Here is a 27,771-nt window from a genome sequence, read left to right on the forward strand (position 1 = left end):
AAATGAGGTGCTTTTAAAAATCCCAGTGTCGTGGGTCCTTACGGGAGAGATTCTTATTTAATTGGTCTGGACTGAGGCTAGGCATTGGATGTTTTAACTGCTTTACTGAAGTGGTGCAAAGAGCATGTGCTTTACAGTCTGATAGACCTGGATTTGCAAGTTTTGTAGTTCAGGGCAAGTCGATCTTTTCTAAACCCATTTCCTCATCTGAAAAATAGGGATAAAATGACCTATTTCCTCAGGTTGTTAGGATTGTATGAGGATAGTGCCCCTGAAAAGGATTTTTAGTGCACTGCCTGATACATCCCGAGTTAAGCAAATAATCGCTGGTGTCTGTCTCACCCCATCCAGCAGTGTTGTCTTCCTTTTCTAAACGCCTGTACTCTTTGTCACATTTGCCATTTATATATTTGCCTCTCCACCATGCTTATATTTTTTTACCCATTAAAATTTGTTTACAAGTCCAAGGTCGTGCTCAGTGATGTTTTATTCCATTGTGTGCTTAAGTAAAAGCATACCTTTAAACTTTTAAAATATATTAGACATGAACATCTTCCAAAGAAAAATAGATACATAGCATCAAAATTCTTTGAATAGAAAAGTAAACTGGGTCATGTGGGTGTCATTTAAAATTTCACTGGCTTAGATTTTTAAAAGGCTTTCTTTTCCTTTTCTCTTGTCACTGAAGGCTGTTCCTGAATCCACTGCAAGTTTCCTGCTAATACACTTTTTGAACACTTACCTCTTACTTTTTTGTCTTAATAGGCTCCCAGTCCTATCCTCACCTGAAGTTTAAATTTTTTCCCCCCTAAGCTTCTTATAGCTTCAGGGTGACTTTCTGAGTGATATATTCTATCTCCAGTGATAAAGGGGAGATCAACACGAGTTGAAAAGGATAAATGTCTTTCCTGGGGAGCTCATGTATACCTGTGGCGGATTCATTTTGATATTTGGCAAAACTAATACAGTTATGTAAAGTTTAAAAATAAAATAAAATTAAAAAAAATGGGTTTTTATTGAACTGTACTTTTTTTTTTTTTTGAGAGTAAAAGATTTCTTCAAAACTCCCATTGTTATTTTTCTGATGTCAGTACTTAGCCTTTGGGTTGTCACCATTTTAGTTGCTCAGAGTCCATGTATGTTCCTAAATCATTCATGTTTTATAAATCTCAGTATGAAATAAGCATCTGAGTTCCTTGCCTAAAATAGTCTGAGCTATGTAGTTATGTAGTATATAATAAATTATATCTTTATTGCTTGCATTATTTTTATAAAAGTGGGTATCAAGGTTTTAATTTTCATAAAGTTCACCTTGACTTTCCTTATATATAATGGAAGAGTGTTTTTAAACTACTGTTCTATGTTCCTTTTTTTTTTTTTTTAAGTGCACATGATGTGGGCTTTCAAGGCAATTTTTTTGGAAGGTGACTTTTCTTCAGTAACGGAGATAAATGCTCTGTTACAGACAAAAATGTTTCTGATGTCCTTGAAAGATTTAGAAATCTCTCAAGTTCAGCTAGCTCAGACACTGTTCAAGCTAGAGTATAGCATCAGTGAAGACCAGCCAGGCTGTTCCTTACAGTAGACCAGTCCACATTCTCTTCAGGGTGACCTTAACTGGTGACCTTCAGGGCACCGAGGTCTAGAATTCTTACTTAGGTCACTGCTTTTCCTTTGGGGCTGTGAATTAATGTGAAAAGGTTGAGAGAAACCTGCCTTAAAAGGGACCCTGTATCTCGCCAGGGCAGAATGCTGTAAACTGATTGCTTTTTTTCCCATTACCTCTTCACTTTTAACCTCTTTCTTCTCAGGCTAAACCTGGTTGCACACTTTAGAAATGTCTATTTGCAAGTTAACCTGGACCTTGAGCAGCAGCTAATCGGCAAAATAGGTACAAACTTCTGTTTTAGGTCTGGTTGTGCTTGTGGTGGGAGTTTTTGGTTAACCAGGCATGAGACAGTGAGGGGTGAGTTGTAGCAGCTCCAATCCGAAGGGCATTTCTCCCCATGTTATTTTTGTTCCTATGTGATCTTTAAAGTATAATGTAAGAATGGAAAAACAGGTGATTGAAATGTAATGTTTCCTTTTTGACTATATGTGACTTCTAAGGACAGTTGTAATAACTTAAAAGGTTATAAATCCCTTTGTCAAACAGGACACAGAATTAAATTGATCGAAATTCTCAGTTTGTAATACACTTTCATCTGTGCGTGGGCCTTCTTATTTCACTGCGGAATAATACTCAGTTGTGTGAATGTAAATGACCATTTATTTATCTTCATGTCCTCCTGTTTATTTCCTTGAGAAGTACTGGAATTACTTTCACTTTTTTGCTTTAATGAACTTTCCTCTTAGGGACTCCTCACATTTTCCCAATTCTCTATAACAGTTGTTCCTCATAAAAAAGAAGTGTGTGGAGGGGAGGGGACTGATGGATTTGCCAACTCTTTTTGCCTGGAAAAGGCTTTGAAAAAAATCTGGCAGAATCACTATTATCATTTCCTGGATGCTTAAATACCTAAAAGTAGGATGCATATAACTTCAAAAGAGAAAATGAATACATTTCACTTTACGGAAAGCTGGCTACGTTTTTGATTTTGTTCTGATGAGGAAAGATGATTCCACAATGCATTCCTTGTACAGTATCAATTCACTTGCGTTCTGATCATCTGTATGAGTTTTCTGATAAAAAATCTAATGGGCAGTTAAGAGATTAGTGTCCCCACCTCTGCCGCTGCCTAGTTCAGGGACAGTCCCTGAGCCAATCTCTGGGCTGCATTTCCTTCATTAAAAAGAAAAAAGAAATGGTTACGCTGAGTGGGTTTCAGGATCTCCCGAGGTCCTTAAGCTTCCATCCTGGTAAAATTCAGTTTACTGGGCTTCTCCATCCAACATGTGCATGCTTCCCTAGGAAGAGATTGCTCAGGGTGTAGGTTGTATCTTATTCAGCATTCTCTCCATATCCCCAGCACCTAGCATGTGGCCTGGCTCCATCCCCTCCCTCCAAAGAGACAAGTATTAATACATCTAAACATGTCCCTTATCTTTCAGGTCTCAGTTTAAATGTCACTTCTCTAGAGACATTTCCTGATCACCCTTCCTATTTTATTCACATGGATGCTTCCCCCCCCCCCCCCCCCCCCCCCCCCATGGCATAGGTTGCAGTTTTAAGCAATAGTTTATCCCTTTTCTTGTTTGATCTCTTTCCCACCAAGTTCCCCAGGTGCCGGTCGTGTGGACTCTCATAGTAGGCATTTATTAAATGGCTGAATCCACGCGTGTCTCATCCCCTGTGTGAGCACATGGCAATGGATAGCTTAGTGCAAGTGTCCTTTTTGTTTTCTCAGCCTTTCTGATTTTTTTCCCTGTCATCAAGAAATAATCCCTGCTCCCCACACATGCCAGATTGTGTCCTCTGTTGTGGTTCTGCATGTGTTCCCTTCTTTGCTAGACAGAGTGGGAACTGATCTGAGCCATCTGAGTCATCTTGAGTATCCAGTACAGGACATTGCATGTTACAGGATTTGCATATTAGAATGAATGTGAATGTCTTTGTCCTTCACATATGTTTATTTGAGGCATATCTATTTTTTCTGTGTCCTTTTGGTTGTGACTCAAGCCTCATTCGAAAACTCCATCTCAAAGGATCCCTGATGCTATTTCTTATGTAATAAAACCTCCTGCTTTGCAGGCTGGTAATGCACGGCCACTTTGTAGTCCACGTCGTGTGAGTTTGCCATGCTGTCGGTGGTGATGTGTGTTTCTTCAGTTTCACTTTGGTTTTGCTTGCTGTCGTTCCATTTAAGGGCTCCTGGATCGTAAGCTGAGATCTTGCTGTTTTCCATCCTTGGCCCTTTAAGCATTTCCTTTTATGTTCACTTTAGCCATTTTCTTTTGAGCAGTAAAGGTTAACGGATGAGGTAAAGAGAGTTCTGCCCAATAGGTCCTCTGGGAATGGGATGACGCCATTCTCCAGGGAGTTTGGCTGTCTTTCACAAGTATTGGAATACATTTAGAGGTATTTCTTGCTTTTTGAGGTATGGGTTTGTTGGATGAGGAGAAAATGCATTTACTTCTCTCAAGCCAGATATTTACCAGTTAGTATCTTGTGGGTATTTGGGGACCCAGCTGAGCTCTAAAATGGGAAAAGGGATAAGGGCTCATTGAGCAGCAGAGATGAAAAGCTGGGAGGGAAGAGAAGAGGGTTGGTAAGGTAAGTGCAAGACTATCAGAGAGATTTGGCCCCCTTCCTGCTTTTCTTCCTATCCCACCCCTCCCCCGCTTCACCCCCTGTTTTCAGTGCTCTGGGGTTTCCATCTTCAGTTATGCTTATCCTTGTGCCTAAATCTGATTGTTAGGCTTGTAAGTAGTTTCTTTATCAGTTATTCAGGTAGGATTGCCTCATCAGCAGATTGTGCCAGAAAGTATTTGGCTGTGTAAAGTGGTTTTCTTAACATGGTACATGCTAAGCATATTTAGGCTTAATTTTAGTTCATAATTATAGCTCTCTTTAAATGGCCTAATCTTTTACATTTTAAAGAATAGTAAGCATTAAACAGTAACTGTCAATTTGTTAACCATGCTAAGACCCTGTGTCTCTTCTAGGCTCTGAGCAGATGCCTACCATGTACTTCAGTTATTAATTATCAAAGGATATCTGCAGTACATGGTCCCTAATTTGGCATCTGAACATCACCATCAGCTGTTTAGCAGGAAAGTGTTTTAACTCAGTGTGTTTAAACATTCTTAGGTTAAACTTTATTCAGATAGTCTGTTCTGTCTTCTGTTGGTAGTTTAAATATTTGGTACTTGAAACTTAGTGTATGAGAGTTCTTGGTCTGCTTGCAGGTAAAGGTAAATTTAAGGTAGAAACTGCCCCCCCCCCCTTTTTTTTTTAAAGCAAACCCAGCCTGGTCCATATGCAGACCTTTGTTAATTTGAATTTCCCGAGTTACAGTGATTGTGACAGCTTGACCTTAGCACAGATTAGAAGCAGCAGAAAATAGTTCTCTAGAAGGTTAGCGTCTAAAGAGCAATACTCTACATGGCATTTTACAATTTTTATAAGCTTTTCTTTTCAAAAATTTTTATCAAAGAATTTAAAGAACAACCTGTATATAAGTATGTATTAAAAGTATGGTGAAAACAATAGAATCATACATGTTCTGTGCTAAGTCGCTTCAGTTGTGTTTGACTCTTTGTAGCCTGCCGGGCTCCTCTGACCATGGGCTTCTCCAGGCAAGAATACTGGAGTGGGTTGCCATTCCCTTCTCAAGCTGTAAACTGATTACATCAGGTGAAGTCTGAAGGGTGGTTTTAGAGGACGACGTGGGGGAGAGATTTAAATTTGAATGTATAAGATATTCTTTTATCCATTAACTTATAAAAGCCCTGTTTGCTGGACATAGTGGGAAAAATCTATACTTTAAAGATGAGGAAAGTTACTAAGGTTAAAAAATTTTTCAAAGATCACAAACTACGAAGAAATACAGTTAGGACTTGGCAGCAGCCAGTTGCTTTACTTCAAATGGGCTTTTACTTTTATTCTTCACTGTTTCCATATCCCAATTAGTTGTCTGTTAGACTTGGACCTAGAAATCAGATATATATATGTGCCCCTAATCAGTCCCTAGCCCTCACTTTGTTTGATGGCGAAAGCTTAAATTCCAAAGTTCTAATGCTGCATAGAACTGAGACTTGTCTTTTCTTGACCTTAGTTTACCTGGCTACCTCTTCTGAAGAATTAAACTGAAACTTTTATTTTAATACAAATGAGTGCAATTTTTTCTGATACTTTAGGTCTGGGAAATAGTAACTATACTTGGAGTTACCATGTGTTATAATGATAATTTGATTTGAGTACAGACTGATCAATCACTGCACTCATTTCTGTAACGCTGGCCCTTAATGAAGACTATAGTAAGAATCATGGTGGGGGCCAGCATAGCTAATGTGAGCTGAAGGAGTGTAACTCTTATGTGCAATTCACATATTCCAGAGTTTAGCTTTTATAAGGTTATATTAAATTGAACAAAAATATAGTGAGAAAGTGATTAGACAAAGACCCATAAGGAATCAGTATTTAAAAAACTTTGTCAAATTGGAGGTTATTTAGTACATAGAAAATAATTTTCCCAATTTTCTTAGGCTGAAAGCATACTTTAAGAGTTAATGAAAAACAAACAAACAAAAAAAGAGTTAATGACAACCAGGTGTCAAGGGGAGAAGATAAATACTTGTTTAAATGTGAGGATTTCAGATTCTGTTCAGTAAGTTCTCTATTGTTGGACTGCTTTCTTGTTTTGAAATCTCATACTGGACTAGTAAACAAATAAATATTTAATGCCAAATGTTGATCTGTTCCCATTTTATGTTTTATAATACAGTCCTGGGAGAAGAGAGAGTCAACCTAAGTTACACATCTGAGGTTTTGGGGCTTCCCAGGTGGTAAAGAATCCGTCTGCCAGTGCAGGAGATTCAAGAGACACGGGTTTAGTCCTTGGGTTGAGAAGATCCCCTGAAAAAGGAAATGTTAACCTGCTCCAGGATTCCTGCCTGGGAAATCTGTTCTGTTAGACAGAGGAGCCTGGCAGACTACAGCCCATGGGGTTGTAAAGAATGGGCACACGACTGAGCGACTGAACACACACATACACATCTGAGGTTTATCACAGTGGGCAGTGTACTTTGCACATTTAGGAATTCATGCCTCTGACCTTATTATAAAGATTGGACTGGAAGTTCATGAGGGTTTTTTTTTTTTTTTTTTTTTAAAGGAACGTTACCATGGATTTTGGGGGGAAACAATAGCATTAAAGTAATACTCTGCAACCCTAAATATAAATATTGGCAGTTGATAAAGCATAATTTAATATGTCTTATAAAACCCTCAATTTTTTTTTTTTTTTTTAGTTCCTTTGGCTTTTTTAACTGTGGCTTTTAGTTAAGGAGAAGAGGTGAAAACTAGTTTTCTCTTAATCTCCCTCTGAAATTACCAAAACTTTGCATCCTTAGTTCAGGAGATCCTAGAGGAGACCATTATTAGGCATTGGGTGGTGGTATCTTTTGCTTTGTTCAGCCTTCTACTTCTCGAGTACTCTTTATTTCCGGAGAATTGGAAAGAATGGTGAGTCAATTACTTAGGATTTTAACGAAATTGTAATTGTTATGATATTGCCAAATGGGCCTAGGGACAGCTTTGCAGTTCCTTGAAAACTCACAGTGGAAACAAAATAGCAGTTCGGGCCCTAGAAGAATGCATGCAGCCTAGCCCCTGGCGGTTCATTCCTTCAGCGGCCGCCCAGGTTGGGCATTCACCCCCTGGGAAAGTGGCCAGTCCTAGGCAGGCTTTCTGTAGGCCCTGGATTGCTTTTGTCCCACTGCCTGCCCACTCTGCAGGGTTGAAACAGGTTTTCATGGGAATCTATTTGGGTAAACTGAAGGCAGCAGGGAAAGTGTGAAGTAAGACCTTTTTACACTTATGTTCTGTCCCTCCTTACCCTCTATTCTGCTTCCAAAATATAAATCGTGGTATGTCATGAGACAGTGTTTAGAGAAGATGACCTTGAAATTTGCTTGTATTCTGTCAAGGGCTTCTGGTAAAATGCAAGGTAATTTTTATCTTTTTCTGGGTGGATCACCCCCCTGCCTGCCCCACATCCTGGGGATAAAGCACCTAATATGTCCCTTCCATTCTTTATGGTCTCAAAATATTTAATTAGATCTGACTTTTTCCTTAGTCTCTGGAAAGGACAGGATATACTTAGTTCTATATGGACAGGATGGTTTTCAGTTAGTCTTAATCGGGGAGTATAACATGCCAAAATAAATGTCCTTTTAAGAGTGTTCTGAATGTAAGTGGCAGTCCTAATTAGGATGTATTAATACACAGAATTGGAGCCTTTTCTTGGGCCATGGCAATGTAGAATCTTAGTTCCCCAACAGGGATCAAACACGCGCCCCATGCACTGGAATGCCAGTAAAGCTTCAGTCCTTTTTATGCTTAGTCCTTGGAATACTTCATAGATAATTAGGTCCAAGATTAAAAATGCTGAGTTTTGAGCAACACGATATATCAAAAGTAGTTAAGATGAATTCATTCCACTCTAGCCCATCCTTGGTGCATCTCTGTGCAGTACCTACGGTGACATTTTCGCATGTTTTATACTAGGGATATTCTTGTCATTTCTATTCTCCCATGCACTTGCCAATATTCTGGTCTTCCGAACCTCTCTGTCACCATAGTAGAAAAGCTGTGCACCCTTCGGTAAGTTTGACCTTTAGGCTGTGATGATCCAGCCCTTGCAGCTCTTGCAGGGACCAGGACATGCAGGCCAAAGAGAAAAGCTGGTGCTGGAGAGAACAGTGGAGAACATGATCCATTTGAAGGGCAACCTGCTGACTCAGAGCTCTGTGGGAATATGGCCTCTGTTGCCAATCTGTTTATTTTTTATTTTTTTAAAGAGAAGCCGGGAATCTATTAAATAAATGTGAAATTGCTAAAATGGTAAAGTTTTATACGTTGAACACTACTAATTAAAAAAAAAGACATAAACCAAATAACATATATTTGCAGGTTAAGTCCACCCGCTGGTGTTCAATTGTGACTCTGACCTCAAGATCTTGAGCCTGACTGCTTGTTTCCGTCTACCTCTTGGCTTTCCTCCGAGAAGCATATGCATGATTGTATGTGGTCATTATGAATATTTTTTTGGATCCCTTTCCTTACAACGTTTAGATGTGATCCTATAACCTGTTAATAACTTTGTGTATGAATTAAACGAAGTCCACTGTTGTCTTATATTTTTCATTTTATTTAAGCATCTGACTCAGCCAGGTGAGAATTTGGGTAATACCTTAATTAGGAAAATTTTTGTCTACATACCGCAAATTTTCTTTCTGCTGGTCACAAGCACTGTTAGTTCCTGTTCGCCAGGCCACTGGTGTATGATGAACTGCAGACCACACAGAGCGTTAAAAGAGCCCTACCCCGGCTGTTGTCATTCTGTTAGCCCTGTTGATTAGATCTTAGTTCATGTGTAGCCAGTTTTAACAGATAAACAAGAGGATTCATTTGTTTGCCTTTTGGTCAGTTCCTAATGCAGGAGACCAGTCATTTTTAGTCTCAGCAAGTCAAGATATGGGTCATTTTCAGTCCGAACAAAGAGTACTACTGGTGAAATTGTATTGGTGAAATACTGCTGTGTCTTGGCCAGTGATGCATAGTAATTGTTCTTTCTTGATCTGATGGCAGTGAAACTCACTCTAATGAGTGTTCCAGCTCAGGGAAAGTTTTGTCCAGTCTTAATTTACTACTGCTGCTTCTACTTCAATGATTCCCTTCCTCTGTCATTGCTATTCTTGAAGTATGGAATGAAGAGTATCCTTTTTCCTTAACACACTTCTAAGGCCTGCAGCCTTTGTCGTGAATCTTGGGCTTTAGCCTGAGACAAGATAGCTGTAAAAAGCATGCTTGAGTATAGAAAATCACATTTGAAGCCATTCTACTTCCCTTATATTGATGATTCTCAACCAGAGATTGGCAATCAGAATCAAGTCAAGAAACTCTTTAAAATTTGTGTGAGAGTGTACTTGAGTAGATCTCCACTCTCTTTACAGAACAAGTGAAAATTTGGGTTTGGGGTTATAGTCTCAAGGATGGCTTGAGAATTTTGTTTGTTTGGCTTGAGGATTTTGTTGTTTTTTTTTTTAATCTATCTGTGAATAAAATAGTAGCTGATGGTAAAAATGTTTCCTTTTAGGCTGATCTGAAATAGATTGCAGTCATAATTGCTCTGGACTGGTATGTTACTTGTTACATAGTAGGTACTTTTCTAAAAGTCTTGTCTGAGGTAAAATACTGTGTGTATGCTGCCAAGCAATTTAAGCGTTCAATCTGCTTTAGTGAGAAAATTCTTGTAAAGAAACTTGCTCTTTATATGGGATAAAAGTATGGCAGAAAGTGGGTACCAGGAAACTCTTAGTGGTCCTAAATCAGGCAAATTTTTCAGCTTATGCTTCTTTGTAACTTCATATTTTCCTAATGAGGCAGAAATCCAGTTTAATGTTTAATTGGGAAAGCTGTATATAATCTCTTGTTATCCTTTAGCATTTTAAACACCGGGAAGCAAGATGCTTCATTTCTGCTCAAATATGTGTCAGGCTCAGATGTTTAAGTTAGCAGTGGTAGTTTCCATGGCAGCAGTGACTCTGCCCTTTTATCTTTTTCTTAGCACAATATTTAGCATAGGTTGTCCAGAGAGATTATTATTCCTGGCTGTGGGTTCTTAAAGACTTCTGCAGAGCCTTTGACATCTCTGGGTGAAGCTGTGGTCCAGTCCAGAGAAGGTCCCCGAGGGGTGGGACGTGAGTCTGTTTTGTGTATCTTTGCTTTCATAGCATCTTGTAGAGTATACCTGTCACATCTGGTGAATAAGGGGCGTTGCTTTTCTGCCCTGGTGGTTTCTTCTGTACTCCCAGCTTCCTGAGACCTTGGCTGGGCTGGAAGAGAGATATTAACTCTCGATGTGGTTTTGGTTTTTTACTTTCATGGTGAAGCCTCCTTTGTTTTTAACTGTGATGTGATGACAACGGACCACTCCTATAGTCCCCTCTCTTCCTTCTGAGGCTTGTGGTGTTTTAACAAAGGCTTGTAGCTAGAGATTTTTTTTTTTTTTTAAGCTGATTCAACTTGATGCTTGAGCTCATTATAGAAGAATTAGTAGGTGTATCTGGAAAGGGACGTGTGTGTTTGTTAGGGGTGGGGGACTACCTAGAATATGTCTACCTTCCTTCCCCTTCATTGACAACCTGAGGTGACTTTTGCTACTCCGGATGTATAGAGTTGCAATAGAAGGTTTCCTGCTTGGCAGGTAAGGTAAAACCGCATGAAAAAAAAATCCCATAAATAAGTGGGAATTTTTTTTTTTTTTTAACTCATCACCTTGAATTGCACTTCCCGGCACTGATGTGCTTTCTTTTATGGGTCCTGTACACTTTGATCGCAGAAGAGACTGAAGGTGAGTGTGGGCTAATAGCTCAGAGGAGGAGTATCCGTCTTGGGTCTCAGCTTAGCTGCTCACAGAAGGCTTCCTTCCTGGAGGCCTTGTGCCTCCTTTCATGTGCTGAGGATGTTTCCATTCCCAGGAGAAGAAAGGTAGTGAGACTCTTGAGGGTGGAGAGAGGAGCGTGAGTATCAGTGGGAAGCAGCCTGGATGTGGGAGGAACCGCTGGGAGATTGTTAGAGCCTCGTGTGTGATGGGGCGTGGTGGGTGGGCATTCCCCTGGAGAGGGAGGTGGGGACCAGCTCAAGTGCCGACGATGCCCCCTCTGCAGGTTGAGATGGTACTTTGTAGGCAATGTGGGGTCAGTGTGAAGGCCTGAGAAACAGAAATGGTCCTGGGATGCTTTTTTAGGTAGATCATAGTAGCAGTGGAATGGAGGATGGATTGGAGAAGGGACAAGCCCGGAAGCAGAGATCAGGTAGGAGGCTTCAGACACAGTCTCAGCACTGGTTACAAATCCTAGTTCTTCTTCTATTTAATACCTGGTTAGACTTTTGAAATTCTGAAATCCATTTGTAAATGGAAGCTAATGTATACAGCTCATAGTGCACGAGATGACTAAGTGGGATTTTTGTCTGTAAAATATGTAGCTTCAAGCCTTTCCTAGACTAAGGAATAAATGCCACTTTTCCTTCCTTGCTTTTCCTTATTTCAGTCATAGGATTCACTAAATTCTGCTTCAGGAGGTGGTCAGATCATCTTTCCTGTAGCAAAAGATTCCTAAATCCTTTGGAGGGTTTAAGAGGATGCCTTATTTATTTTTTATTTTAATTAAACATAAAGCCTAGTGTAGGCTTGTGCGTATGCTCAGTTGTTCATTCATGTCCGATTCTTTGTGACCCCATGGACTGTAGCTCACTAGGCTCCTCTGTCCCTGGGATTCTCCAGGCAAGTATACTGCTTTGCCATTTCCTTCTCCAGGGGAATCTTCCTGACCCAGGGATCAAACCCACGCCTTCTGTCTTCTTGTATTAGCTGGCTTAGGAAATGTTTAAATTCAGGTCATTTTGAAAATCATAATAGGAGAAAGATGGTGGGAGGCCATGGAGTTGTGTGTGGAAGTGTATGGAACACTGATGTGTGAATTGTAGAACCCGTGACAGCATGCAGCGCACCTCAGTGTGCAGCTTGTCGAGCAGATTCTAGAGAACCGCTGTGAATGAGGCTCCGTTCCCTTTCTGCCCTGTATTGTAAATAACTCTGAGTATGAGGAGAGGATGCTTGTGTCATCCTTGGAATTCTTCGCTAAAGTGAGGTAGCAGTTTCTAATCTTAAATAGTAAAGTTCCAAGAGACTGAGCAGCTGATGGGAAGACTAAGTTCAGGAGAGTGGAACCTGTGTACTGCTTTGCGGGTGTGTATGGGCTGTACTCTTTAAGATAAAATAGACAAGGCTGTAATTCCGATGTGGAACGTTTAGGCTGTTGGCACCGTATGTACTAATATATAGTATTTGGAGGTCGGGGGTTGAAAATTGCAGCATTTTAAGTAAAAATTCTAATCCTCCTCAGTCACCATTTGTGACCACGTGCTAAATATAGTTTAACGTAGCATGTGCGTCAGGGGTCACAGGAATTGACAGTCGTGACCGGGCAGTCTTCACACTGAGCTTTCTGTCCACCCGTATTCCCTTTTCATGTTAAGAAGCTCCCAGTGCAGCTCTGCACTCTGTTGCCCATTTAAACATGAAAAAAAAAACAACTGCGCCATAACCTAAAAGACAGGTAAGCAAGTCCTCTATGCCGGCGCTTTAAGATGCATCTTCCTTTGCCCAGCAATCATGATAATAGCACTTGAAAATTTGTAAAGTGCATGCACATACTATCTGTCTAAATTATATGCATATAATTGAAGCTTTTATAGAAAACAAGCCCCTTTACTTCCTCTACCTCTTACCAGAGTAGAAATAATTCAAAAGCTAGATTAAAACAATTTTTTATCTTGTTAAAATATAGCATTTTGATCACACACATGCCCCCCTTCCCCACCTCAAACCTATAGGAGATGTTTGTCTTCAATTTTGGAACTACGTATGTACATACGTAAACGGTTCTGTACTTTATGCTCACACATTTGCTTCATTGTCCATTTATACAACAGGGGGACTGGGCCCAGTGCACTTGGAGATACCTTCAAGCGTTTATTTCAAATGTGCTTTAGCTTAGTGATAAGATAACTTGTGAAGTGGGAAGTCTGACAGCAGTTGAAGTGACAGTCATTGGCGGGAAACCCAAGCACCTTAACTCCTTTTCGTGCTGGAGAGAGCTTTGAGTCCTTTGTTTTCTGTGTCTGAAAGTGCACACTTTCCAACATCTTAAATGTTGATCCCTGGAAAGGGCTGAATCCATCTGCTGAGAATTTTTTTTTTTAATTAATTTTTATTGGAATATAGCTGCTTTACAATGTTGTGTTAGTTTCTCCCGTACAGCAAAGTGAATCAGTTATACGTATACGTATATTCCCTCTTTTAGATTTCCTTGCCATTAACGTCACCACGGATCACTGAGTAGAATTCCCTGTGCTATAGAGTAGGTTCCCATTAGTTATCTACATAGTAGTGTTATATATAAACATTAACTCTTTTGTAGGCAGCAGAGTAACCAGAAATTTACTTGTGACCCTCTCCTTTCGGCCCCCTCCCCCAATTGGAATGTCTAGAAGTGAAAATAACACTTTATCTGAATGCAGATTCTTGCCCCTTCCCGAAATGTAGTAAATAACCAGAAGCTTATGTACTTGTTTTTCCTAGCTGGGATGTAGCTTTTTAAGAAGGCCATCTTTTGAGGAGGAGGGGAAGAGAAGATGGACCAAAGGAAATAAAGTATCTTTCTTAGTGTGAATCATGTTTTTTAAGATGCTCCAACTTTCTGTGCTAAATAATTCATAGTGGTGTTGCTAAATCAAATGTAGCTATCTCGTGGGAGTCTCCAGACTTTAACATCAACTGAAAAGAAAAATACATTGCATAGGTGAATACCAGTGAAGCGTCCACTTGCCAGGAGAGGAAAGAAGCTGGCCCTCTGTGCTGGCCAACGTTTACGCTCCCACAAATCCTACAGTGGACGGGGGAGAGCCCCTTGGTAGGTGTTCTGCAGTGCATTAGTGAATTACAAGATTTTATGTCTAAAGGTAGTATCTCGTATTTTCAGTTTCTTTAAAGTTCAACAGAGATATTTGTAGCCTCCCAGCATTATGAAGAAAACATTCCTTGTTCTGTTGACATTTTATTTTGTTCACTTTAGTTTGGTATAAGCTACTTGGGGTTAAACACTTAACTATAGTTTTTGGTTTTCTGTGTGTATGTTCTGCCAGATGACACTTAAGAGTAAAATAACCTTAGTGGCCAGATGGAGTATTGTGGCCCTTTATAACACTTCTGAGTTAAAAAACAATATTTGTGACTATAAACCTTCCTTGTCTTATATTCCCTTTAAGACTAGGCATACTTGTTCCTTTGGAGCTCGAATATGACAGTATTTTAGTGGCTGTATCCTACAGAGGAGCTATGTTTTTAACCTACCTAATGAAAACAGTCAACTACTGGGATTAATTTGAGGATTTCCAATCAGCCTTTCACAATTTGTACAACCCTGAGGGGGTTCTCCTTAGCTATGACTTTTGCAGAAGAATGTGAAGTTAATCCAATTTCTATGTTGATTACTACGTTAACTGTCTTAATTTAGCAATTCAAAATTATCTGCCTATTCCAAACAAGAACCCTGCTACAAAACTGTGGGAGTAGTTGATTTTCTTCTTACTATGTTCGTGTCCTATTTTAGGTTCTACAGCCAAATAATGGCGTAGAAATTAATAATGCCCACTGAGGTTGGAATGATTCATCACTAGATGGTAGTGTATTCTAGCCTGTAACCAAGATTAAACTAACCCCTGGCCTAACCTTGACCACTGTGGAGGTGTGTATATAGAGAATATAGATTTAAAGTTTAATTACATATCACAGAAATGTAAGTTATTCTCATTATTTTCATGTATCATCTACTTTTTTTTACCTTTTGGGGTGAACTTTTGAGGCTTTTCTTTTTGAACTCTGAGCCTTAGGGGCTGTTGTAGGTTACAAATCAATGGCTGACATATTACTGAGAGTTGCATCTTTTGAATTATTCTGGTTTTTATAAATTTTGCATTTGCTATTAAATGTTTCACTTGCAGAATTCTTTTAAAGACTCCATAGATAAAGGGAATAACTCTTGATTTAGTATTTTTAAACTCAGATTTTCAAATATTGGGTTTCTTTAAGGAGATCTTAAGTTAGCGTCTCCTAAAGTAAGGCGCTAACTTTCTATAGAAGTTAATCCTTTTCTTAATCATCATGTATTCTTAGTGGCCAGAAAGATGAATTGATTTGAACGTGAGTAGTTAGAATCTAAAGCAGTTTCTTGATAATGGATTCAAATAGTTTATTGTTGTTGTTCAGTCGCCTAGTCGTGTCCGACTGTTCGCGGCTCCATGGACTGCAGCGTGCCAGGCTTCCCTGTCCCTCACCATCTCCTGGAGTTTGCTCAGACTCCTGTCCATTGAATCGGTGATGCCATCTCATCATCTTTTTACTGATGTAATTAAAACTAACGCATCGATGACATGTTTCCTGCTGGGTTTGTCCACTTCTCCCCTGGTATCACCCTGATTGGAATCACTGTCATCCTGCATCTTGGTTACTACAGTTGTTTCTTGGTTGGCCTTCTTGTTTCCAAAGTTGCTGAGCTCTCCCACATAAACATGCCCAGTTTATTTTCACAGTAGCCACCTTTTCTGCTCAAAACCTTTTCTATGGTTCACTTTCTTGCGGCAGCCTTTGATGAGAGGATATACTGCCCCAAAGTATGTTACTTTGGCATATTAAATATCTTAAGCTGAAGGAGTTTGAGAAAATAGCAGAAGTAGAAAGGTCATTCTAACCTCCTCCCTCTCCTTTCTTCTCTGAAATAGGTAGTAAAATTCCCATGTTGAAAGAACCCTCCCTGTACTAAGAGGAAGGAAGGTGTTCTTAACATCAGTACAGTGACTTGGGGCCTGGAAATCTGAACAAGCATACTTTGTTAAACTAACCCTTATCTTCCTACTTTGGGCTTTCCTGGTAGCTTAGCTGGTAAAGAATCTGCCGGCGATGTAGGAGACCCCAGTTCAATTACTGGGTCAGGAAGTCCCCTTGGAGAAGGGATAAGCTACCCACTCCAGTATTCTTGGTCTTCCCTGGTGGCTCAGCCAGTAAAGAATATGCCTGCGGTGTGGAGACCTGGGTTCAATACCTGGATGGGGAAGATGCCCTGGAGGAGGGCATGGTAACCCACTCCAGTGTTCTTGCCTGGAGAATCTCCATGGACAGAGAGGAGCCTGGCTGGTCCCAGTCCATGGGGTCGCAAAGAGTCAGACGTGACTGAGCGACTAAGCACAGCACATCTTCCTAGTTTCATCCTTATCACTCACTACCCCCAACCCAAACCGCCTTGTCTAGTCAATTCTTTACACATCTGTTGTTTCTTTATCTAAGAGAGGTATATAAACTTCGTGCTCAGATTACTTCTCTTGTGAAGGCTCCCATGTACATGTATAAATAAATTAAATAAAATTTGTATGCTCTTCTCCTATTAATTTGTCAGTCTAATTTGCAGACCCAGCCAGAACCCTAGGAGTGTTGAAGGAAACTTCTTCCTCCTCTACACCTCAAAGGTCCTGTATGTCTGGCTTTCCACCTCTTAGACTCATCTCTCTCTAGCCTCCTCCTAGCTTCACCCTGGCTGGTCTCTGTCTGGTGTGTCTTCTAGATATCCCCATGGGGATGTATTTATTTGCTTATAAATCTTTAACAAACTAACCATGAACTTGGTGCTTAAAACAACACGGATTTATTAGCTTGCAGTTCTGAAGGGCAGAATCCCGTGACGTGGGTCTCTTGGGCTATCATCAGGGTATTGGCAGGGCTGCATTCCATCTGGAGATGCTGGGGGAATCTTTCCCCTTGCCTTTTTCAGCTTCTGGAGGCTGCCCACATTCCTTTGTTGATGGCTCCCTTCCATCTTCAAAGCCAGTGACTGTGGCTTGAGTCTTTTTCAGGTTGTATTACTCTGACACCAGCTCTCTAGCCTCCGTTTTCCATTCATGTGGACTCTTCTGATTACCCTGGGCCCAACTGATAATCCAGGTTAATCTTTCCATCTCAGGGCCATCTGATGAGCAACGTTAATTCCATATGTATGTTAATTCCCTGTCATGTAACATAGTCACATATTTCAGAGTTGAGGGTGTGGGCATCTAAGGTGAGCTGATATTCTGCCCACCACAGGGGTGCTTCAGATCAGATCAGATCAGTCGCTTAGTCATGTCCAACTCTTTGCGACCCCACGAATCCCAGCACGCCAGGCCTCCCTGTCCATCATCAACTCCCGGAGTTCACTCAGACTCACGTCCATCGAGTCAGTGATGCCATCCAGCCATCTCATCCTCTGTCGTCCCCTTTACCTGTCTTTTAAATCTTGCCTGAAGGCTCATCTTCTCACTGAGACCTCCTGTTTAATACTGGAAACTGTCCATTCTTCATCTCCACATTCTCAGCCCTCTTACTCGGCTCTACACTTTCTTTTATTCCAAAGCACACTTATTTCCAGCTAATACACAGTTTTATACATGTGTACACCTCCTGTTGCAGATGTACACTCCAGGATATTTCTTGATTGCTGCCTCTGAAGCATGTTGATAGTCCCTAGTTTGTGGGCATTGTGAACTAATGTTTGTTGAACGAATGGGTGAATGAACAGAGGGTGAACCTTAAGCAAATCGTTTTCACAGGATCTTTGCTTTCGTGTTGCCCGGCATGGAAGCCTGATACAGACCTAGAATGAAGGAAAGGACTTGGAACTGACCCCTAAACTCACACTTTACTCTCTCACCTCAAAGCTTTTAATTCTGCCAGCTCTAGAACTACAAAACCTCAGAAATCAGAAAGACTGGCGTCAGAAGGACTCTGTAGGAGCCATAAAGGGCCAAGAGACAGAGAAATGTTCGCATTCGCTGCCAAAAAACATTCTCCCTGTGAGTCCTGCAGCTGTCTGGGGCAGTGTCTCTGGCAGCTCTTGGACCCTTGTTGGCCCCAAGGCGAAAAATCTGAGCTCGACAAGGCTGAAGAATCCATGGAGCTGGAGGCAGCTAAAATGGTATGGGAGTGGGGCGGAGAGTTGACAGGGATTCCGGGATTGAGGATATCCCATGAAGTTTAAAGCTGCAAACCTTTATTCCTTTAGGAACCACATAGCAAAGTGAAGGGGTTTAAAGAAAACAAAGAAATGGCTTATTCTTGTAGCCAACATGTCAGCGCCATGATTTGAGTGCTTGGTTGACCCTTCTATTGTTTTAATTCAGCAAAGCCGAAATGTATCCTGAAAATGCCATTTTAGTGATTTGAATGGGAAAGATAAAACATTCTGTAGGCATGGTGTTTGCTAGACAGATGACCCACCTTGCTGCTTACCCAGCTCTCATTTGTGAACTCTCATTATTCACTTTGCTGATTATTTCGAGAGCTTTAGCTCCTTGCCTCGAGTTCCTCAGAGGAACATGCCTTTTGGCCATGGCTGCTGCCTTTTTTGGTAGTGGGTTCTGCTCTTAAACTAGAGATACTGTTTCCTTTCTCCTTGTGACTTGGCCTTTAGAGAGGTTTGATGTCTGAGGAAAAGCTTTGTACTATACTGATGCTGCCCTGGTTCTGTGTTAGTCGAGAACCCTCTTCCAGTAAACGAGAATCCAAGGTCACTCCATCCAAGCCAGACCTTTGGAGTATGAGATACTTGTCCTTGTCCCTAGCTATGATTCTTTTTATAGGTCTTACCTTTTATGTTTGCTTGTTATGTTTTCTAGTCTCTCTCAGTTAAAAAACACTCTGCGATCTGTAACTTAATCCCGATGTATTTTTTAGGTACTTTTGAGTTATGATTTTTTTTTTTTTTTCACTTCTACCTGTACTTCTGCCGGTTTGTTTGAAGTTAGACCCAGGTTCCAGACGCCACAGCTCAATGACGCTGTTGGCCAGAGGCTTGGAGCACATTTGTACCATGTTTTTGGATTTGTCTTGGTTTCTGGCTTTTTTGTAGTGGTCAGGTAGCCATAGCAGGCTCTTGAAAGGACAGTATACAACTGATCGCTCAAAAGATAGTTTCCTTTGTTGTGCCATTTAACAAGAATTTAGATTTTAATGGGTGAGGATGGCTAATGCAATACGCCAAAAAAATGAAAATATGCTTTCATAATTATCTGTGGTTCGAAAAACCTGAAGTGAGATAGAAAAACAAGCTACCAAGTTTGCATATTATTTACAGAGGTGATTGCTCTTTCATGCTCGAGTTTTTGTTTTTGTTTCCTAAAGGAACTGCTCTTGACCTTAAGTATATATTTGATTGCTTAGTATGTACAAATCCCGGAGCTGGATATGGAATAGGTGTGACTTGGGGGCCTTCCTGGCAGATAGAACTGTACAGGCAAAGCCAGAAGAAGGTATGGTCTTCAGTGTACCGTGACTGCATGGAGGACAAGGAGCAGTTCATATTTTTAGATGCTTGACTGAGGAGCCTGGTGAAAGCAGTTGTCAAGGATCTCAGATGTCTGTAGACTCTTCATATTAGCTGTTTGCACTTTATTTGCTAGGCAGTGGAGAACTATTGAGAGTTTAGAAAAGTCTGTTGGAAATAGTGTGACGTGTGAATGAGGATGATGAGGGAAGTTTTGGGAGGCTGTAATTTGGTGGTCCAGATAAGAGATGAGGGCCCAGATCAGGATGGTCTACGTCTCAGTGGACTGGCTGGTGCGGATAGATAGTCCTCATGAGAATTGTGCAGTAGCCTTTTCTGTGACTTTAAACCACACAGATCTGATCCCTGAATCAAGTGGGTTCTAGGTCTTGGAAACTTTTTCCCCCTTAGCAGACGGTGTACTTAATGAGAATTCTCAGACTGTCTTGATTAGCTGTCTGTCTTGTTTGGTGGCTGTCTGAAGGAGGTTTGAAAATAGGAAAGAAGCTAATTAGTTTTCAGAATTTTTTTATTAGGAAGTTTGGAAAATAGGGACTTTGCTTTTTTTCTTCATATGACCAGGAAGCTGTTAGTCCTAGCTGTGAGCAAACAGTAGCATTGGTTTCCCCAAATCCATTATTGTAAGAAACTTAAGATATTAAAGTATACAGAGGGCCATTTAAGTAAAAACCAGGGTGGGGGGCAGGAATTCCATTTAAAAAGTCTTTTTGGAAATTTGAAAGTAAACTATGAATGAAAACATAAAGGCCACTTCTTCCCCTGCCCTCCACCCCACCCTTTAAAATCCATGTTCCCACCAAGCTGACACCTCGAGGATCTTTCTCTCTCAGAACCAGGGAAAGTTTAGAATAGTCTAGGTCGATCTGTGCTCAGTGTCTTTTCATAAATGATTTCATGAAGAATGACAGGAGAAAAAGTAGTCTTAGTTGGCACAATTGATGTCTAAATTAAGAGGGGAACATACATTGAAACACTTTCTTTAAGCTTTAAAATTAATGGTTCTATGTTGCTGGAATATGGCCTTTTATTTTGCTTCCAAAGAGTTTCAGAGCCAGTAGAATCTATAAATAGTGCACAGCCTGGTTGTCTGTGGTAGACTGAGTAGAGCAGAATTGCCTGTCCTTAAGTGAAGGGGAAGTAGCTTTACATTTTTAGTAACTGAATTGTTGGCCAGCATAAAGGTAAGGGCCATGTGAGCGACTTATTTATAACTTCCCATAAAGGTATGTGTCTGCCTCAAGCAGAGAAACTGTCTGGGGTGCTTGAAATGAAAAAGTGCAGTAGAATCATTTTCCATACACAGCCTTCCTAGCTAGTTGGTGCAATAAAGTGATTGTTCGCCTCCCTGGGGCTTTCAGAAAGAGGGGTGTCAATAGATTAGCTCATTAGTGTCCACTTCCTGTGGAATGGAAGGGATGAGGCCATTAAATTTGAATCTGTGGTTTTCTGTAGTGATGAATGTTTAGATATTAACTCCTCAGGGTGTGGAGGACATGCATTTAAGCTTGATTTAACCTGTTGGGCGTGGTCCTCCTAAATGGTCTACCTGTGTAGTCTAACCACAATTAGACTCTTATCAAAATATCGATACTTCACGGCTATGAAAGCATCTTATTTTTTCACAGGTTCAGTTCAACTATAACTAGTGCTTTTTCTTTTTGTAAGATAAAGAACATACAATCAGACCGAATTCCCTGGTAACAGTGGGAGAAGGGAAGAAGAGTAAAACATTTTTATGGCATCCCGTAAAGAGTATGGTAAACCCTTTACGTAGATGCCAGAAAATGGAATCCATTGTCACATGTTATAAATTTCATCACATATGCATCAGGGGTAAATCATGTGCAGGCCAGGTTTAACTCGACGGATGAAATTTTTATAATCATAAATATGCAAGTAAAAGACTTTTTCAGCCCTCCTTTGTTGCTTATTTATTTTCATAGACCGAGTTTTTCTGAATATTACGTTGACCATTAAAGTAGCTGCATATGTGGCTAAAATGTAAATTTTGGTTTCTTTGCCAATTTTGTGACTCTGTTTAGTATTGGAGCAAGTTGTATTAAGTGGTAAATGGCCCATTAACCATATTGGGGTCCTCATAGCAGCACTCATTTCAAATTGTGCTGCTTTACAATTTACATATTAAAAAATGTGCACTTGATTTTGTTCAGAGACAAAGGTGACATCCTATATAAACATTACTCCAAACAGTCCTGTTTATTGGTCCAATTATTTCAATTGAAAGATGCTGGTTTACTGCATCTTAGTGTATGTGAAGGGAACTTCCCTGGTGGCTCAGATGGTAAAGCGTGAACAATTCTCAGCAAAACTGTTAGAGATCCCTTGATTGTAGTGGCAGAATAACCTCACAGGGAGGGTTTCAATTCACTTTTAATTTTAAGCTCCAGGATTAAGGATCATTTATAGTATAAGGTAACAGTGTGGGCAAATAGAGCTTTTCTCAATGCCCTTCTGATATTTGGGGGAAAGAATGTTTTTATGCAAGGCATTCACTAATGAATTACATGACTGCCTTTTCTCACTGTAAATATAATTTCATTCAGATTTCCTCCCTTCTCCCATATCCTTAAGAGATAGGATAGCATGCAGTGTTTTGCTTCATTTTATTATGAAAAAAAAAAAAAAAAAATTTTTTTTTTTTTTTTTTAAGATGTGGTTTAAGGTAGTTCTTTAGGATAGATGCCAAGGTAACTAGTTAATACTGTTTTAAAATCAGGCTCTTAATTAAAAATGCTTAATTTGTGCAAGAAAACTACATGTTAAAATGAATTTGGAAAGATTAGATTGGAATTGCCTCAAATTCAATTAAGCCACACTGCATGGACGTGCTGGGAATATCAATACAATCACTGTAAATTTTGTACAAACTGATTTGTTGCATTATCTTGCTCATCTAACATACGGTACTTTTTGTGTCCATATTGCAGACGGCAACTCCAAACTAACATGGCAGTCAGACTGTGTGATGTGGCTTCTCTGCTTAGAAGTGGTTCGTGGGCAGCAGAGCCTTGGACCGGGGTCTGTGGGATTTTTCTTAAATTCTGTAGGCTACTTTTTTTTAGCATGTTGCAGGAGTGCTGAGGCCATACCAAACACTTGAACTTTTCATTTGGCATACGAATTATTCTTACATTTAACCTATTGTGGTATGGCCATCATTAGGATGTAAAGCACATTGCAATTTTAGTGGTATATGTAGTATCAGAACCTGCTTTTGTATGTAACTTGTATTATCTTAATTAGGATTTAGTGCAGCCTCAAAAGAGTGACAAGCTTTTTTAAAAACAAAAAACAAAAGTTTTGGTATGGTCTGAATACTAAGTTACCATAATTTTTTCATTCTGTTTACTATGTATTTTTTTGGTTACTAAATTTTGAAGTTATTTACAATTCCTGATGCTTAAAAAAATGTCAAAATTGTAAATCTGGCTGAAAATTATTTGCCCAGTAACTGTTGAAAGAGTTTGCATTCTGTGAACAGTTGTGTTGAGCCTATCAATGGAATATGCATTATTTGTAAAATATAGCACATTAGTATCATTTTATTCTGAGCAGATGGTCCTATAGCTGAGAGATGCTGTAATTTTCAGCACACACAGCCTACTGCAGCTGTTCACTTGAATGTTGGCTTAGGAGCTCATTCTTGCCACCTGAACATGGAAATAAATGTGCAATTAAGTGAGGAGTGTTTGTTGTCCTTGCTAAATCCTGCTAATTTCAGTCAATGAACATTTTATATTTCAAATGCCATCCCAGTGAGCTTTAGTCCGAATCTTGTATTTGGGTCTCATGTAGTCTCCACATATACCCTAAGTTTTTGATTAGTGATTTGTTTTAATTGGCCTTGGCCACTCTCATCTTGCAGATCATTGTTTTCCTGACTGCTGGACAAAGGTTAATCTCACATACATTTTCCTGTGGAAAGAGTGACCCTGGGCTAATATTCTATAAACTGGAACGGTTATGCTTTATTAGCAAATCTGAAACCTCCTTTCACAGTTTCAGATAAATTGGTTAATTATAATAAAATGCATATCTTGAATTGCTTCCGGTTTTTTTTTTCCCCAATACAGATTTCCAAAGGTTTCTTTATTTCTCTTCACCTCCCTAAAGTATTCTCTGAAAATACATACTTGAGATAGGTAGTTTGTAGCTTGCAGAGTAAAGAACCCATTTCTTTTGAAAAGGAAATGAAGTTTTGGAAGGGGTTATAGTTGGTTTGACATTTCATAGATAGGCTGGATTTTTGTCTCCTGTTTTTTACCCTGACAGCACGGCTCTTGTCCAGTCTGACCAGTCTCAATCTGTTCAGTTGACCAGTCGCAATCTACCCTGTGCTGCCTTCTTTTATAAACATCTCTTGGCAGTAGAGTTCTTCCTGTTTGCTTATCCATGGTTATGCCCTTTTATTTTTCTTAGGCAATATGCTTTTTAAAAGACATTTTTCCCCCTCTTTTCTTGTAACAGCCTTTGCCTCTACTTTGCTTTTTAAAAAATTTTTTAAAATTTTACCTCAAATTCTTTGCCTTTCATGTGTTAATCCTTCCCTAAAACTAGCACCCTATCAATTCAGGATGGTCGGTTTTGTAGTTCTTTGTGGAACTGAAAGATGGATGGAATATGAAGGGCAATCCTTTCAGTGATGCTTGGATTTTTGGATTCCCCCACAATATTGGGTTCTAAAGTAGATTGTTTTTGGAAAATGGTTTTAGAGAATTTGGGGCTGTGGTTTGTAACTCTTGCTCAAAGAGCACAGAATTGCTTTTTAGGAAACTAGATCTAAATTTGCTTAGTAAGAGATTTTTAAAGTAGCCTGAACAATTTGAGGCCATTTTCCCCAACTGCTGTTTATTCTGTATTTGGAGTTTATAGAAGATACCTTATCACTTGTGTTTTCAACAGGCTTAGGCGCTCAAATGAAAATTCCTTGGGCTGGTCTGTTTGCAAAAGTTGACACATTTGCATTGTTGTTCTGGTGAACTAGATAGGTTTTTTTGTTTTTGTTTTTCCTTTTAAGTCCGAGTCAAGGCAAAATATCACTTGGCATTGTTTGGGGGATTTTATTTTGATGCTGTGGATCAGCTGCCTTGTTGGTGATCTTTAGCTGCCAAGGTTGACAAGAATGGCCTGTTAGATTGACAAGGTACACTAAGTACTCAGCTTATTCCCCAGGTTATCCTGCAAACCCTAACATAAGACATTTGCTATTTTCTTATTTCTTACCAATGATAGAGGTATGAGATACCGTCAATTAAAAACATTTTCAATATGTAACCAAAACAGTACATGTTGACAAATTTATAATTTTTCAAAGTACTCTTGCTCCTTGATTTTAATTAATGGATGTCTGTCAGTTTCGGAATAAACTCCTAGGCTAACTAAATATCTCTGCAAAGTTAGGGTTCTTTTTTTTTTTTTAACTTTGTTTCTGGTAGCATGTTAAACACTTTTATTTTCTGGTATTTTTAGTCAGGATTTAATTCTATGCCCTTTGCTACTAAATTTCCTCAACTCTGTGGACACAGCAGGTGAGTAAGGATTGTGAATAGACCTAGAATGGGGTTCTAGAGAATGTTAAAGATGTAAATTGTGCTTTCGTGCATGTGTGGAATATGTATGTCAAAAATACAGCTGTGATCTTAAATCGAATAGCTTAATGTGAAGTAAAAGTTAGCATAGGTGTTGTACTTTTTGAAGCTTTGTTGTCATTTCAGCAGGACGACTTGTGTTTAGTGACAAGTGTTTAAATTTTTGGATGGAATCTCAAATAGTTTGTGAAATATGAATTCTGACATTTCTTGTTTTCTCTGTTTTTAGCAGGTAATTGCTGCCATGGAAACACAACTGTCTAATGGGCCAACTTGCAATAACACAGCCAACGGTCCAACCACCATAAACAACAACTGCTCATCACCAGTTGACTCCGGGAACACAGAGGACAGCAAGACCAACTTAATAGTCAACTACCTTCCTCAGAACATGACACAGGAGGAACTAAAGAGTCTTTTTGGGAGCATCGGTGAGATAGAGTCCTGTAAGCTTGTAAGAGACAAAATAACAGGTATGCAGTTTTAGATAAGGTTCCTCACATGTAAATGATTATGTTTCAAGGTGTGAGAAAATTAAGTTTACTGCCTGTAAATCATTCAGTGCTAGAATTTTACACATCTAGATTTTCTCTCTCTGTTCTCTGGCTACATCAGCACTATGAAACTTTAACTTTTAGATAGTTTTAAATTTTTATTTCAAAGCATAAAATATTTTTTTATGAGCAGTATATATTTAACTAGACTTTTATATAATCTGAACTATACAATAACATTTTTGAAAATGTTTCAAAGTTGTACGTGTATCTGGAGCAGCAAGCATCATGTTAACCTTTAGTTTTGAGCTTGCATGGTTTAACATTTCAACAATGAAATAAGGGGAGAATTGTATTTAGCAGAGGAAAATGACCTTAAAATGTCCTTTTTCCTTAAGTCTCTGTAGTTCTGCTTATATATGACCAAGTAAATGGTAATACTGACATTGTCAGTGTATAAATATTTGTACAGATACAATTTGAGTATGGCAAGATCTTAGCTTCTGTCTGTTAACAAGGAAAGGGAAAAGTGGTATCTGAGTGCTCCTCTTAAAAGATAAGAATGAAAAGATGAGTAATTTGGATTTTAATAACAGCACATTTTGAATATTAGGTAGTAGAAAGTCTCTTTAGTATTTTGGAGGATTTGACTAAACTTTTAGAATAAAGCAAAATCTAAGTAAGTGTTTTTGGCCATAGATGGGTTGATAGAGGAGTTGTTTGCAGACACTGAAAATGGATGAAGTGTAGACAGACTCTGTAGCTTTTTCATGTTAAACATGAATGATGGTGCATATCAGGTGGTTTATCACCAGAATATTAAACTAAATATTTGAAATAAGTAAGCAGTTTGAGAAGTTGGACCAAGAATTTGAACTTTGACTGATCATGTGACCTTGGACATGTCAGCTGTTGGCTTCAGCTTCAGGTTTCCTTGGTAAAATGAACTAGAAGGCAGAGGAGGGGGTCCCTAGCTAATTTTTGGAGTCAACTGTGACTTTTTATAGGATGATACCTTTAGCTGTTCTTTTATCAAGAGAGAAGGGCTTATTGTCTCCAAAGTGACTTAGAGCTGTTAACCTGGGCTTGGCCTCGTGGTCGTATTTACTTGAGATGCAGATTGAGGTTCACAAAAAGAATTTATTTATTAAAATCAAGTAAAAACCAAGTAAGACTTGTTTATCATAAATCCATAATTATATTTTAACTAATTATGTTACTTAGATGTTCACCATGATAAGGTTTGTTTTTTGTTTTTGAATATTGATAATCAAATGAATAATATTTTTCCATTCCCCCCCAAATCAGTGTAGCAGTATACATAAAATTTGTTAAAAAAAAAAAAAAAAAGTTATTGAAAAGTTGGGAAAGATAGAGAACAAAGACTTTTTATTAACATGTGTCTGTCCTGATACTGAATTTTATGTTTTTAGCAAAACCGCATTTTTTTATGTGTGCATTTTATAGCCTCTTTGACATAAATGTGATAAATGGTATTAAGGTTTTGATATAAATGATGAGATTTCTGGTTTGATTGCTTAGTTATCTTATTTAAAAAATGATGCTTGAATTAGTTGTAAAGGTCACGTGTTTTGTTATGATAGATGAAAGCAGTAAACAAATCATACATCCAGTTGTTGAGTCATGCATTGAATTAGGCATTTTCCCACAGGAAACACCTCACAGATTTTCATCTCTTAACCTCTGGTCAGTCTTGAATTATCTTACTCTCTGTTAACCTTTTGCTAGAGCTGTTACGTGGCAAAGTTGGATAAATGTGATTTCTTTGTCTTCATGCCCTTAGCTTCTCTGGCTCTGTTTGGAGGGTGGTGGTAATAGAACCACAGTGTCGGGTAATATGAAGTAGTACATGGTTAGGTACTTAGGTGCTGCCAAAGCATGTTAATACTCGGTGTTCATTTCTTTCACTCCCGCACCCCTTGACCTTTTTATGGAGAGCTGGATAATGAAGGTTTCCATCCTAGTAAAATTCTGTTTAAAATCTCTCATAAGCAAACCGAGTACAAGAAAATGAATAGTAAGCACCAAACATCGAAAGCTGTTTTTGC

General features: G+C 39.2%; 1 protein-coding gene across 23 annotated transcripts in view; it reads left to right on the top strand.

The window, feature by feature from the left end:
- The window catches only part of ELAVL2 (ELAV like RNA binding protein 2), a 142,285-nt gene that overhangs the window by 39,595 nt on the left and 74,919 nt on the right, over nucleotides 1-27,771 (top strand). For 13 of the 23 annotated variants that reach the window (XM_055577883.1, XM_055577882.1, XM_055577895.1 and 10 more), the window contains exons 2-3: nucleotides 22,548-22,638; nucleotides 25,438-25,681. In XM_055577883.1, coding sequence (XP_055433858.1) covers nucleotides 22,567-22,638; nucleotides 25,438-25,681 — 316 coding nt within the window. In that variant the 5' untranslated portion in view covers nucleotides 22,548-22,566. The remainder of the gene's footprint in view (nucleotides 1-22,547; nucleotides 22,639-25,437; nucleotides 25,682-27,771) is intronic. The other 10 variants (XM_055577887.1, XM_055577886.1, XM_055577877.1 and 7 more) reach the window with 2 other exon arrangements.

The sequence above is a fragment of the Bubalus kerabau genome, chromosome 4, assembly GCF_029407905.1.
Source record: "Bubalus kerabau isolate K-KA32 ecotype Philippines breed swamp buffalo chromosome 4, PCC_UOA_SB_1v2, whole genome shotgun sequence".
In the NCBI taxonomy this organism is placed as follows: Eukaryota; Metazoa; Chordata; class Mammalia; order Artiodactyla; family Bovidae; genus Bubalus; species Bubalus kerabau.